The sequence below is a fragment of the Phoenix dactylifera genome, chromosome 5, assembly GCF_009389715.1.
Source record: "Phoenix dactylifera cultivar Barhee BC4 chromosome 5, palm_55x_up_171113_PBpolish2nd_filt_p, whole genome shotgun sequence".
Taxonomy (NCBI): domain Eukaryota; kingdom Viridiplantae; phylum Streptophyta; class Magnoliopsida; order Arecales; family Arecaceae; genus Phoenix; species Phoenix dactylifera.
In genome coordinates, this window is record NC_052396.1 from 17,310,573 (window position 1) to 17,325,663 (window position 15,091).

The window sequence follows — 15,091 nt, forward strand, 5'->3', positions numbered from 1 at the left end:
CTCTGATTATTCTCTTGATGCTGATATCTTAAATATTTTTCTTCCTATATAGAACAATATGTGCTAAAATTGATTCTGTACTTCAGCAGTTTGCATGATTAAGGTACTGAAGTGGTTTCCTTTCATCTTTATGTAAATTTGGAATGACTCAACTCAGCCTCTGATTTTGTTTAAATTTCCTAGCTTCCTGAGAATTGTACACTTGTGTCTATTTTCATACCTGAAATGCCAAAGCTTCTGGAATAAATAAATTCAGCCTCTGATTTGTTCTTGTATTTTGAGCATGCTACTCATTTATCCACTTTATACTTGGAGATGCTGAAGGAAATGTATATTGTTTTATCACTTCAGTGATATTGTTTTGTTGGAGGAAATTGTAGTATTATTTACGTTTCTTGTTTTCTTGTTGTGTCTGGCAAGGTTGCAATGCCAGTAGCGGAGACTGATGGTGGCGGTAATGGGACTGAGCTAGAAGATGGGGTGGCTCCTATGGATTCTGACGCTGCAGCTGTAGAAGAAAGTCAGAAGCAGAGTCCTGAGATGGACTCTGGCCATGAGGCTGGGCAGTCTGAAGCTGAAACAGAAGCTGAAGCTGAAAACAGAAGTGATATCAAAGTGGAGGCTGTAACTGGGGCGGTGAGAGAAGTAGATCCAGATACAGATCCCAATCCACTGAGCAAAGATTCACATGGTGGGGATAGAGAAAACCCGTAACTCACTGCTTTCAATGCAAAACCAAAATCATCATTGGCATCTTTAGGAAAATGGGCGGTGAAGTTGAAAACAAGGCTGCTATGTAGCTCCATTCTGCTGGGAGTCTCTGTCCGAGATATATTATGTTGTGATTTTGGTGCAAAAAGCACTAATATCTCATAGCCAGTGCACTCACTCAAAGCACAAATGGGAAGAACATAAGGTTATGTTTTTTACTAGTAAGTTGAAAGCTAAAGAAAGCAGAGGTTAGTAGGCGTGTTCTTCTTCTCCATTGCTCATTATCAAAACTCGCCTGTAGACCACCACACTTAAAACTGCAACAATACCACCACTCTGAAGACTAACAACAATGTCCGGATTCTCAGAACTGAGGACTATACTGATAAGCCATTTGATGTCAAATCCGACTTGTATAATTTCCTTTTCACCTTTTTCTTCTGTATTTTGGATGCAAGTTGCTTGAATAATCTTCCCCCTCAGCCTATGTGTCGTGTAGACCTTTGTTTGACATTAATGCTTTAGATGAATGCGAAGAAACTGAAGTATTTTTCGATGGTTGCTAAGCAACACAGTTTATCGATCAGGGCACAAGTGCTTGATGTACCAACTTATTTTGGCTAAAAGGCCTGCGCCAGCTTTGTGGAAGCTGTATTGGCTATGATACTGTAGATTATCTTTCATGGTCTAGATGTCTGTGCGAGGTAACTACGCAGACAGCAAGTAACTAGAAGACACCTATATTTGTTGGTGAAGATTACATGGTTTTAGATATTGTTGAAGGATTATTACGAACTGGCTGTTCGACCCTCTTTACAAACTATAGTTGCTACAACAGAGAGTAGTTGCAAGAAATAATAAACATGGTTGGGGAAAAAAAAAGAAAAATTCTCATAGCTGATAAGAAGAAAGAGCATGCGTAAACTTTCTTAAGATGCACAGAAATTATAGTTGCTACGAGAGAGAGAGAGAGAGAGAGAGAGAGAGAGAGAGAGAGAGAGCAGGCACGAAGCATCAATGGGAACTGGGAAGCAAAAATTCTTGTTATTGGGGGATCAAGCAACCGAAGCTTGAGTTTTTGTAGTCGAACTGAACTTAGCCAGTTTGTTTAATTTTTTACCCATAGTTGAGCTGCTCAGAAACAGCTTGTTCAATTGATCTAGCAAGAACTCTCTTTCAAGGGTTCCATTTATTCACTAAGATAATTATTTCAGCTGTTTCTTAATTGAATAGTTAAAATATATTTTATTATATATAAATCACTTTAAGTTATAATAACTAAAGATAAAAATATTTTACATTTAAAATAATTAAAGTAATATATTAATATATATAAATTATGTATCTTGGACTGTTTGCTAATCGGCCAAGCAGAACTTTGAGCTAAATTTCAAGTTGAATGAGCTAGCTCATGAACAGCTTGCTTGACGGTACTAGATGGTTCAAGTTGGAGACTGCTTCAGCTTACTTGGAAGTTTGTTGCACGAAAATGCAGTGAATAAATTTCAGTGATTCTGATGGATGAGAGTGAAAACTATGAATTCGATGAATGTACCTCCATGATCTGTTAGGTGACACCAAGCAACATTCAATGACTTCTAATAGCAACGACTTGGATCACTTCAGATTGATCGCAAATTCGTAACTACCAATAGCTGGGAGTAAGATTGTGCTTACCTAATCAGTCCATATGAACCATTAGAAGACCAGGACAAGTCCATCCAAACAGTAACTGTAGTTAGTTTTAACACCAAGTCCAAATGAACAAAAAGTAAAATCTTTTAATTGGTTTTTTGCAGTGTGACACAATCATAAGTTTCACGTGCATGATCACATTCCTGTTATTTCAAAAAAAAAAAAATAGCACTATGGAAGTTCCAGGCCTGAACGTTAAGCTGCAGGAGAGATGAAGAAAATAAACCGAGCCATGAGGTTCCTCGGTTCATTACATACCTGAAGGAGGCTCCATTGCTCATGCAGTAACAGCTGCATCGTGATCTGAGCTACGAACTCAGATGTGCCTGTACAGAGTTACACTTTTGTTATTAGAAGGATTGGCATGTGTTTCAGTGCAAGCAGTCATTCAACTATGTTAGACAGAAGCTTAAATATAATAACTAGAATTAAACTCCTTGATGATAATATATGGCAGTCAGATATATCAATTGTCATTGCTAAAAAAAACTGATGTGCTATGCTTGTTGGAAAAATTATATCATCGAGTGAGCGAGCCTTTATAGTAACATTAATGACAACTGCAAAACAATGCTGCCTGGATTTATAAGAGTTTTTGCAACTCGATTGCTGTTTGGCATGTCCTCCTCCATTGCAGAAGAGAAGATGTAACCATTATGATTTTTCAAGACACAACATAAACTGTTGAGGCAAAATGGGCAAGAAACACAGTCTACTGAAAGAAAAGCATATTGTTGGATAAGAATCTTAAGCATGTGAGAGTTCTGTCTCATTACCTAATTTTTTGAATATGACGAGGATCATCAATCAGCAAAACTTTAGAGCTGTTATGTCCGTGCCTAATAACCCTACGAGACCACCATCCCACATTTCCTCCTGTAAAAACATTTCCTTCTCTCAAGTCCCAGGAATGTGACATGAGCATGGGCAACCCTCATAGCAACTAATTCACCTTGGATTTGTAGATCCCACTTCACACAAAAAGTCATACAGAAAAGGGAATCATAACACATTATGGTTTAGTGGCCTGATAACTAATGAATGAAAAGTAAAAATTAAATATCATTATGAGAAATTAGTTATAATGGTAAAGATAATTACATAATAGAAAAAGGATTGCATAAGTTACTTTCTGAATACTAAATCACAAAATTAAGTTTTATAAAGATAAAAAAGCATAGGTGCGACAGCTAAGTGCCAGTGAAAAAGAGAAGTTCATAAGGAACTCCATAAGCACATGATAATCAACTTTTTCTAAATCATCTTACAAGAAAGAATGTATACAAAATCACCTTCTTTTCATACATGTAAAATTCAATCAAGCATTGCGACCTTCTCATGCAGATATAGACAGGTTCTAGGAGCCAATTGGCAATATATCTCATCTGATGATGACAAAAAATTGGTAGCATGCATCTGAGAGTCGATTTTCAAATGATCAAAGAGATGTAGAGTTTGTTTCTAGACAGAAAATGTGGAGTCATGTTTATCTAAGACAGAAATAAAGGTACAAATGCTTACTGATGATAGAACAGAACAAATACATAAAAGAGAAAATCTTTGAAGTCACCTTAACTGCAACTCCATTAGAAGCATCATAACTCCATCGGAAGCATCATAACAATCAGAGGTAAGCTTTATTGTATTTTCTAATCCAAATTCCAGAAACTACTAATGGATGTTATAAACTGCACCATTCAAATTATTTGTCTCAGTTAGGCATGAAGTTGGAAGTGACAGAAAACTTGCATCCTGACTTTATTTTTTTAATGTTAAATTGCATTCTTAAAGTTTATTAAGAAAGGTAAAAGTGTGTCAAGAGTAGCCACTGTTCATATCAATTGAAAGCTCACAACTCAGGATATGAATTAGAAGACAATGAGATTGTTCCTTTAGTTTGTTTATTTATTCCTTGGTAGATTCAACAAACCTGCATTATTCAGGAGACAACATCATCTTTTGGCTAATTGTATCTAAATATGACCAATGGGAGTAGTCTGACCAATGGAAACCTATCCTCTCATAGAGGGGAGGAAGCTTTCTTATGGTCGATGAAGCTTGTAGGAAGAATTCAGATATCACTCATAGGATGCTCAACTCCCCTATTCTGATAAAGGCAAGATCCAATCCTAGGCATGTACTACGACTACTAGCAGACTTTACCAACAATCTAGTTAGCATATTTGGATACAACAAACTAGCAATACCCAGCTCAACAAAAGAAGAATTAAAATATTGAAAAGTAAACCTAACAAGAACAAAAAAATGCGAATACCTCTGCTCTTTATTCTTCCAACAATGAGGTTACTACTGGTAGCATGTTAAAGAGGTTACACCAATATTGAGCTTTGTCTCAGCAATAGATATTCATAATAGACCAATATTCACCAGGGCCAAAGGTTCAAAGTCACCAATAGAAATGGAAGTAGAACAACCAAAGAGGTATTCTAAAATACATTGCTTTTTCATTTTTCATTTTTTTAGAAAAAATAACCTCAAACTCAATGCATTAGATTCAAAAACCTATTAACGAATCTTGTTGAATTAATTCCATTAAGTCTTTTAGAAAACCTTAATTCCACATCATAACCTTTCTTTATGCTAAGATTTCGTACCCTAACTTCAAGAAAGCCCCTATCTCCATACAAAACCACCTTGTTTTCATACATATAAATCCAATGGGCATAATTACAAAAACGTTTTTTGTTGATTTTGTATATATTCTTTGTTGTGTTGACAAGATCATTCCTCTATTTAGATTATTTATTCCATGGTGGATGCAACATCTTTGGGCTGATTGTATCAAACAATGTATAATAGGAGTAGTTCGATCAATGGAAAACTTTTCTCCTATTGAAGGAGGTTTTCTTCTTCTTCTTTTTTTTGCTAAGGTGGGTGGATCATACCTGACGAGTATGGATACACCCAATAAAATCGAAAAACAAAATACCTCGGAAGTTTTCTTTTGGTTGATGAAGCTTGTAGGCATATTTGGGATACAAATTGGGGATAACCCTCCTTGTAGGATGCCCCTAAATTCCTTACTCTGATGAAGGCAAGATTCAATCCTAGGCCTATACTACAACTATCAGTGGACTTCACCGACAATCTAGTTACAATCTTTGGATAGAACAAACTAGCAATGTCCAGCTCAATCAAAGAAGAATTAAAAAAATAAAAAGTAAAGCTAATAAGAACAAGAAACTGCTACTTCTCAGTTCTTTACCGAGCCAATGATGAGATTACAACTAATATGATTTAAAGTTGTACCAATATTGGTTTTCATCACACTAAACCAATATCTACCAATGGGTCAAAGGTTCGAAGTCAACAACAGAAATGGAAGTAGAACAACTGAAGCGATATTCTAAAACCTCACTTTTTATTTTCTATTTTTGAAAAATAATAATCTCGAACTCATTACGGTGGAATCAAAACCTATTAAGGAGTCTTTTTGAATTAATTACATCAAGTTTTATGGAAACCTTAATTCCATACCACAAACTTTTTTATGGTAAACTTCCATATCACAACTTCAAGTGGGGCGCTATCCTGAACCCTCCTCCACCTTCCTCCCCCTTCCCCGAAAAACCCAAGAAAAAAAAGCCCCTCCATGCTTTGAAAGCCATTTTATTGACTAGTTGGCTTCCTGATACTTATGACTGACTTATGAACAAAAATCTCTTGTAATATTCTTTTAGAATTCATGGTAGAAGCTTGCATCTCCAATTATAAGACCAAAGCACTAGATATTCATGATATTGCACTAGTGAAAGCCAATTCCAACCAAAGTTCAATTGTATGGTTGATCGAAACTCAAAGGATGAGGTTTTCTGAAATCCTTAGTTTTGTTATTTTTATTTTGGTAGATATAACTTTGGGCTCATTGCCTCTTGGAATCAAAACCTATTAAGGAATATTGATGAATTAATCCTACTAGGTATTTAGAAAACCTTAGTTCCATACAATAACTTCAGAAAAACCCCCATCCTATACAAATCACCTTGTTTTCATGCATGTATAATTCAATCAAACATAATTACAAGTCATCTTTTGTTGATTTTCTAAATATTCTTTTGCTGCGTTGCAAAACTACAAGATTGTTTCTTTATTTTAATTACTTATTCCATAGTGGATGCAACAAACTCACGTTATTCAATGGACAATATCATCTTTTGGCCAGTTGTATTTATAATTGTTTAATGGGTGTAATTGGATCAATGGAAAGCTATTCTCCTATACAGGGATGGGAGCTTTCTTGTTGGTTGATGAAGCTTGTAGGCAAATTTGGGAAACGAATTAAGGATAGCCCTCCATGTAGGGATGTTCGTAAGTTCCCTTTTCTGATAAAGGCAAGATTCAATCCTATGCTTGTACTACAAATACAACAGACTTTACCAACAATCAAGTTAGCATCTTTGGATAAAAGAAACTAGTGACACCCAGCTCAACCAAAGAAGAATCAAAAATTGAAAAGTAAAGCTAATAAGGACAAGAAATTGCTACTTCTCAGTTCTATTGTGCCAACAATGAGATTAGTGTAAGTAGCATGTTTTAAGGAAGTTATGTTGATTTCGGGCTTTGTCTTAGCAGGTCGGTATTCATGATAAACCAATGTCTACAGATGGGTGAAGGATTTGAAGCACCAACAGAAGCAGAAATAGAACTAAAAGGGTATTCTAAAATACCTCTTTTTTTATTTTTTGGTAAACAAAGCCTCAGTCTCACTGCATCGAAATGAAGACTTGTAAAGGAATTTTGTTGAATTAATTCAACTAAGTCTTTTAGGAAACCCTACTTCCACACTGTAACCTTCTTTTGTAAGATTGCTTACTATAACTTCATGAAAGCCCCTATTCCCAACCCTCCTCCATCCCCACCCTTCCAAAACCTGAAAGAAATGCCCCTACAAAGCTTTGAAAACTAGTTTAGTAGCTAGCTGACTTCTTGATAGATGTGATTGACTTATGAACAAAAACTCCCTTGTAGTATTCTTTTACAATTAATGGTGGAAGCTTGCATCTCCAAAAGTAAAAATTTAAGTAACATCATGAGAAATTAGTTATAAGGTTAAAGAAAGTTATCTAGTGAAACGAAGGATTCCATGCCATGCCATAAGTAAGTTTTATAAAGATGAAAGAGCATGGGTGAGATAGCTAATTGCCAGTGAAAAGAAGAGTTCACAAGGAACTCCATTTTTTCCACATTCATCTTGCAAGAAAGAATATATACAAAATCATCTTGTTTTTTATCAGGCATTATGACATTCCCATGCAAATTTAGTGAGGCTCAAAGAGCCAATGTGCAATAACTCACTTGTATGATGACATGAAAATTGGTAGGATGAATCTGGGAGTAATTTTTTAAATGATCAAAGAGATATCAACTTTTCTGGACAGAAATGTGGAGTCATGTTAGCTGTATACCAACTCATTGTAAGCTTACAGCCCACTTCATGAAATTTTAACATCATGTTTATTCAGACAGACATAAAGGAACAAAGGTTCACAAATGATAGAATAGAACAAATACAAAAACGAGAAAATATTTACCATGACTGTAATTCCGTTAGAAGCATCATAACTCCATCAGAAGCATCATAACAATCAGAATTTGCTTTATTCTAGTTTCTAACCCAAATTCCAGAAACTACTGATGATGCCATAAATTGGCGTTCACCATTTAAATTATTTGAATCAGTTAAGCATCAAGACATAAAGGAACAAAGGTTCACAAATGATAGAATAGAACAAATACAAAAACGAGAAAATATTTACCTTGACTGTAATTCCATTAGAAGCATCATAACAATCAGAAATTTGCTTTATTCTAGTTTCTAACCCAAATTCCAGAAACTACTGATGATGCCGTAAATTGGCGTTCACCATTTAAATTATTTGTATCAGTTAAGCATCAAGCTGAAAATGACAGATAAAATGCATTGAATTCTACTAATGTTTGCAGTCTTAGAGTTTATTAAGGACAACAAAAAATGCATCAAGGTTTGTTATGGTCATATTAATTGAAAGCTAACAACTCAGCATATATTATTTCCAAATCCTATTTTGAGCACAAAAGTCAATCAATTGGTGGTGAGTCATATATATGCACAGCTCATAGTTAATTTGAACAAAGGACAATAAAGATTGTATGAAGAAAAGAAGAGGGTTGTCTAAAAAGCTATGGTTACTCTAACACAACATTCATAATTCACTTAGTGAAAAGTCATATTCATGTCTCATGTTAGAAAGACAAAAGAAAGTTCCTTTTATGTTCTGTTAGTCACTGAATTTCAAAGATATCTACATAAGTGAACATAATAGAAACCACAGGCTACACCATCAGTGACAGCTCATTCTTATTATTGTTCAAATAATATCATAATTGAATTATCAATAGCTTTTGAACCATTTTCAAATCTTTCGCTGCTTTCCTAGTTAAGTTTCAGTTTTGTAAAAATGGCTGAAGTTTCAAAGTGATAAACTTCATGAATGATTTACCTTAACTTAAAAATCATGGAGTGTCAGCTTTTCTAAGTTCTATTCTATTCCACCCTTTCTTCAAACTGTGTATGTTATATATTACTTTGGTGTCTTTTTGATTTAAATGTCAGTTTCCAGAATTTTTCGAAGTTACAAAATTGTCTTTGCCATTTTAATCCCACATATTAATGAGTTGATTATCTCCAAAAGAATTTGCACTGCTTCATGCCATCACCAATGGAACTTGGTGCTGCTGGTTGCTCATTACCTGATAGCTTCAGCTTTTGGGATCAAGTTTTTAGTTAACACAATCAACATCAAGAACACCACTCCTCACATCTAATTGACTAACACTTTTATTCTTGGTTACTATCATTATTACGTAAATCTAATTGTTTTTTATATCTATTACTTATGGGGAAAAGGTATGCAATTAGATAATTCTTATAATTTTCTTCTTTTTTTGTAGAAGATGTTAGCAAGTCTACTAGTGATGGTTCTTTGTTCGCCTCGCGGTTATACTAAAGACCTGGGATTTAACCCCACCTTCTTTAGGATTGTCTGGGAATAATATTGAGAGAGGGCTACCCATCATGTAGCCATTTAAAATATAGAGAAAAAAATAGCTTAGGTGTGGGTTATGGTATGTAACATGGGTACTTTCTTTCTTTATATTCTTTTTCGAAATTCTGATGCCTTTAAAATTTCTCGGTAAGAAGAGAAGGAACCAATGCCCAACATCTTCTCCCAACCCCTATTTAGGAACTTCAATAGGGGAGGTAGCGCACAGAGATTTTCTTTTTGTTTGGTATGGTTGAGCAGTGATACAGATTTTTTTATTTTTCCTGCTTTTCCTTTCCTTGAGAATACCATCATTTCAAAGAGGGGAGATGGGGAAAGAGAGAGCGAGATGGAGGGAGGAAGAGGCCGGAGAGGAGAGGAGGAGAGGCAGGGAGGGGGGGGGGAGAGGGAGAGAGAGAGAGAGAGGGAGGGCAGAGGGAGGGAGGGAGGGAGGGAGGGAGAGCCTTCCTATCTTCAGTATATTCCTTCATAAATTCTATAGGAACTTACTAAACACTTGGCTAAGAGCTTTTCCTTTTTCTAAGAATCATATAGCCTCAGAAATGTGCAATATATCAGATAAAATCTGCTGTCACTTAATCGACTTTATTTCATGTTTATGATCAGAAGATGTGGTCCAAACAGATTAGGTACAATTTAGATATCAAAGATGGTGGACAAGGCTACAATTCTGCCAAAAACAGAACAAACTAACATCATAAGCAGACTAAATAGGCTAAAACTACACATGAAACATTAATAAAAGTCAGAGCATGTAAAGAAAAATTCCAAGAGAGGCAATGGAATTATTCTATTTAACAGAAGCTTGGAATCAAACAAGAAATTTTAGGCCTTCTAAATGGGTGCATACCATGATGTATTGCTATTGTTAGCTGGATGTACAGAACAGAGGCTATATCTATTAGCCAATCATCCTCCACTAGAGGCTACATGTTTCATACATTCAGATAAGAGCCAGAAATTCAATCAATTTCCATGATCTTCACACCATGTTTTCCCTTTCGTATTGCAGATAATCTACTCCTGCGCACACGGAAGCTAGCAAACTTGATGCTCCCTTCTTTTCTCTTCTTCAGCTGATTAGGACTTCTGCACCCTGGAAAAGATTGACATTGGTTGACTTCAACATTTTTGGCTTTCTCACATCTGAAGTTTCTGCAAGGTTTATGAAAGAGATGACCAACTCCACAGAGATAGCCAAAGTAGTGACGAGGATCAATGTAATAGAAGGATGAAGAAACAATCCCAGTAACAACTGATGGCTGGATGATCTTCAGAAACTCCTCTATCTCAGTGAAGCATGAATGTTCAGAATATGGAACAGAATAGGCATATTGATGAAGCTTTCTTGGAGGTTGTATCTGATTTGTCTCAATCTGTATCCTACTGGTAGCACTCCCTTTGCCTTCATAGCAATTTTCAAGTGATGTTCCAAAAGTATCATCTACTTTGGGGGGTTTCAACCCCCATGGAAGACCAGAGGGCATAATTCCAATGGTGGGATGTATTGTGTTCAATGCCTCAAGCGTCTCAAAGGTGAGACTGTATCGAGGAACAGCACGCACCCTTGTAAGACGGGTCTTTGTTGTAAAAATGTTATCAAACCCGAGAAGGTGCATGATTTGCAAACGCTCAGGCCAGACCCAAATCTTGAGGAGGGGAAATCGTATAAAATGAAGGTATCAGTTGCTCGCAAGTATAAATGAAAAGTAATGCAAGTCATATGGAATGCAAACTAATAAGCATGGACTGGAAGCAGGTATTTCAATTTCTAATATTCATGTTATTGTTACGAGAAGAAAATGAAAAGGCAGTCATTGTCTTATGAATTTTATGTTATACAGATTGACGAAATTTCGGGTAAAGTAAGAATATCTAACTAGAGGAACTTTGTCAAACCTTCTTGATTACAATGAAGGGAAGCACCAAATTTCATGTAAACAAATGAAACACGCAAGAACATAAAAGGAAGCAGCAAACCTTTGTACTTAGAGCTTGTGATATATGCAGCAACAGGGCTTCCTTCCCAAGTGTGTCAATGCCAATGACAATTTCATGGTTAGGATGCTGAGTAATGATATCGACTACCTGCCAATTTGACATCCCAAACAAACTCTAAATTTTTTATAACTCAAGTTTATTATAAAACAAACCATGATTACTCAAGAAATGAAAAACAAGGTTAAGCATGAAGGGCAAGTGAGCATCACGCAACAATTAACAAAGAAAACAGAAAGAACATGAAGAACTGAACAAAAAGAAGGAGCTTGATGTGATTGGAAAGCCTCTTGTGCCAATGATATTTTCATCCAACTTTTCATCTGTACAAAAACACATCCCTCTTTGCCTCAAGATGCTCTTCCACCACAAGAATCAAATGTACGTGATATTGAGCTTCTCCTACAAGCATCAATGGGCCAAGTAGGGCCCAGGCCTGGATTCAGCCCAGGGTTAAAATGTAAGGCCCAAACCTGGCCTGGCCCCAACATGCCCTGAGGATGCAAGGCCCAAGCTTAACCAAGTCCCTGTAAATCTTTAGGCAGGGATGGGCTCTAGTCAGGCTCTATACATTGTTTACTTGATATGTTAGCCTGTGCCTGATTTTGCTGATCAGGACATCAGCTGCTAACACTCGCCCAGTCCATTAACAGCCCTAGCCTCACTCAGATTGTGTGCATTCATACTGTTTTTTAGTATCGATCGCTAAGGTCAGCATAAAACATATTCTTTCATTTCCAGGTTACTACAGATCGAATGTCAACCATCTCCTATTTAAGAGAAAAGCCAGAGCAGAAGGATAGGGGGAAAAAAGAGTTTCTTCTGACTTAAAAAAAAAAAAAAAAAAAAGAAGAAGATTGCAATTGAGTGCCCATTGAACTCATTTGGTCGGCAATAAGAGAGGCGTATGAAATGAATAAAAATAGTATTAGAATACAATCCATTTATGGTGACAATAGGGACTCCTCCATTTTAATTAACCATTAATAAGGCTTACCTTACGTCTCTACTTTCTGCACTTGTTACAGAAGCATTAAATGTTAATAAGAAGAACCTCCTTTATGGATGTTACTTGCAAAAAGTATAACACTAGATGATGTCTGTATGAAAGAGGATATGTTAAACTGGAAATAGAGAATCTCAAGAAAATGAAGGTTTAATAGTACATGGAGCGCAGCTTTAGTACGAACATAGTTGGAATTGAGGTTTCAATAAGCCTAAAGAAAGAAAAAAGATTACCCAAACATAGCATTTACACTATCATGATTGCATGATTCAGGTGCGCAAAATGACGAAGAGATAAATAAGTTGTCATTTATCAAATATGTAGGAGTAGGTTAAGGTAGATGATGAAGAGATGTGCCTCTGTGGTAGCTCTTTAGGTGCTGCATACCACTGAAAGAATAGAAAGTCTGAAAGAAATTTATATATGAATAATAATATTCATGGAGAGAAGAGGACTCATGAGCATAAGATGAATGCTATAGTGATCGAATGTTGAGCCGGATCATAGTATCTGGAATCTTCTGCCCAGGGTTCCATACTCGCTTTGGTATATTCTAGAACAATCAAAAAAAAATTATGGAGCTACAAGTGATAGCATGCAACAAGGTTATGAGGAGACATAATAGTGGATAATGCGAGAGATCACAATTGAGATAATATAACAATGTAAAACATAGGCTAGAGATAACGACATTGAGGACAGAGTATTAGTTGAAGAGCGTAAAAAGATGATAGAAAAGCCAAAGAAACTCGAAGGTGATTTTCTTCTTTTAAGGACTCAAACTTGATATAGGAAGAAATGGTAAATTAGAATTCTTAAAATTCATACTTAATTGCTACGATACAGGGCTCGTTTTCAGTTTGTCTTCTTCTAAAAAGAAAATTGTAATTAATGAAATGAAATCGCATTATCAAATAATTCGAGCAGTAAAGGAAGCAAAACAGCTTAGCAGCTTTTTACGTACTAAATATTGATTCATAACAAAATAGACTATGCTGAATCAAGAGAGAATTGATTTTATTACCAATATCACTTAGTTCATACTCTGAGAACCGAGTACAGCACGATGAACATTAAGAAAAAAATAAAGCAAATGCGAACCTGCTGGGTTGCAACTTCACGCGGAGGAAATGAGAATGAAGGATGGCAATAGGTATTGTCCAAGTAAAGATTGCCCACTTTATCTCCTCGGAGAGCATCAAGGAGTGTTTTCTTCGCCAGCTTAGCCCTTTCTGATTTCAGTTCCCACCGAAAGTCTCCCGTGTACAAAACGCATCCAAACTCCCCACGGAACAAATACATCACAGCACCTGCCCAAAACCCAATATTCCAGGGTAATCAACTTTTAGGTGGGGAACCATTTTTACTCCCAAGAAGATTATGAATCGATACGACATGAGGGGGAACCATTTTTACTCCCAAGAAGCTGCTTTACACTCAAAAAAAAAAAAAAAAAATCCGTTCTGCGGTAAATTGTAATCAACACGGATTATGAAGCATTCCTTCAAAAAATCTCAAATTGTTATAAGATCAATAAAGAAACACTGAAAATAAGGAACAGAGAGCCATCGAACAGTGTACCAGGACAGTGGTGAGCATCGATTGGTGTGACGAGGATCTGGACCTCAGATCCATGGGTCGCGGAGGCGAGAGAGAGGGGATGGGTGCGTCCCACCTCCAGAACCCTCAGCAAGGAGAGATCGAAGCCAGGAAATTTGGAGGGAAAGAGCCGGGCGGATATGGGGGAGCAGAAGAGGGGACCGCGAGACCACCGGGGGGAGAGGCCCACGGTGTGGTCGGCATGGAGGTGGGTGAGGAAGTAGGCCTGGTTCTTCTCGCTCCACCGATCGATCGAGATCAAACCCTTCTCCATTTCTCTTTCTCTCTCTCTCTCTCTCTGTCTCTATCTTCTCTTCTTGCCCTAGACTGGAGCTGCGACGTCGGCGGGAACGGCGGGGAAGAGAGGGATTTTCAAATTGAATTAACCCCGACTTTGGAGCCGCTGGAGGGTTGACTGCCGAAGGGGGCGGGTCAGCGGGAATCTAAATCCGTGGGGTTTTTTTCTTTTTTTTGGCCTTTTATTGTTTTTTCTTCTTGGTCGGACCTATTCAAGCCATTGGAGTCTAATCCAATCTGGTTCAATTTTCTGAACCTTCAGCAATAAAGGGTCCCGAGAATCTCTGGACCCTTCTACGGCTAATTGAAGGAAGAACATCATTAAGTGGCTTTTGACTCCCAAGTATCCGAAAGTGCTTAAATTTTATCAAATATATCAAGTTGCAGTGTAGGAATTCTAGGGGAGTCATGAACCCAGCATCATAAATACCCTACTTGGATACTGAAATCTGAATCAATGGAAGTATTATATCTTTGACTACTTGTTTGTGCGTTCTTTTTTTGCGTGGTGGATGTCACTTACACTTAGGTGGTTTCGAAAGGACCTTAATGAATGTTAAGGAATATTAATTGTGATTTGATGAATTTTGGTGGGTTATCGGAGTGGATCTTTCAGAGGCTTGCACGGGATCTTTAGGAGTTATCGGAGATGCAACTAGATCTACTTACATATTTGTTAATTCCTTTCTACTTATTATCTTCTAATTAGTCTTCATACTTG

The 15,091-nt window shown here is 36.7% G+C and overlaps 2 protein-coding genes across 3 annotated transcripts in view; one reads left to right on the plus strand and one right to left on the minus strand.

The window, feature by feature from the left end:
* Positions 1-1,267, plus strand: part of LOC103712979 (THO complex subunit 1) — a 29,718-nt gene extending 28,451 nt beyond the window's left edge. The window contains exon 21 of the mRNA XM_008799703.4: positions 421-1,267. Within this exon, the coding sequence (XP_008797925.2) occupies positions 421-714 (294 nt within the window). The 3' untranslated portion in view covers positions 715-1,267. The remainder of the gene's footprint in view (positions 1-420) is intronic.
* Positions 1,268-2,240: 973 nt separating this feature from the next.
* LOC103712980 (5' exonuclease Apollo) lies at positions 2,241-14,535 on the minus strand. 2 transcript variants are annotated; one of them, XR_005512040.1, is made up of 6 exons: positions 14,056-14,535; positions 13,576-13,784; positions 11,451-11,558; positions 10,321-11,119; positions 3,183-3,377; positions 2,241-2,732 (listed from the first exon to the last, which is right to left on the minus strand). XR_005512040.1 is itself a non-coding variant. In XM_008799705.4 (4 exons), exons 1-4 carry the CDS (start codon positions 14,345-14,347, stop codon positions 10,433-10,435), a joined length of 1,296 nt encoding a protein of 431 aa, XP_008797927.2. In that variant the 5' UTR covers positions 14,348-14,535; the 3' UTR covers positions 10,182-10,432. The 2 variants fall into 2 exon arrangements, 1 of the variants encoding a protein (XP_008797927.2); XM_008799705.4 differs by lacking the exons at positions 2,241-2,732; positions 3,183-3,377 and having other exon boundaries at positions 10,182-11,119.
* Positions 14,536-15,091: the final 556 nt, after the last annotated feature.

What these genes read in the sequence shown, in the direction of transcription:
- LOC103712980 (XM_008799705.4), bottom strand. Translation starts at nt 14,347, where the DNA reads ATGGAGAAGGGTTTGATCTCGATCGATCGGTGGAGCGAGAAGAACCAG. An exon ending in GTGAAGTTGCAACCCAGCAG is followed by an intron (nt 11,559 to 13,575) that starts GTTCGCATTTGC and finishes TCAAATTGGCAG; the next exon opens with GTAGTCGATATCATTACTCA. An exon ending in CACAAGCTCTAAGTACAAAG is followed by an intron (nt 11,120 to 11,450) that starts GTTTGCTGCTTC and finishes CCCCTCCTCAAG; the next exon opens with ATTTGGGTCTGGCCTGAGCG.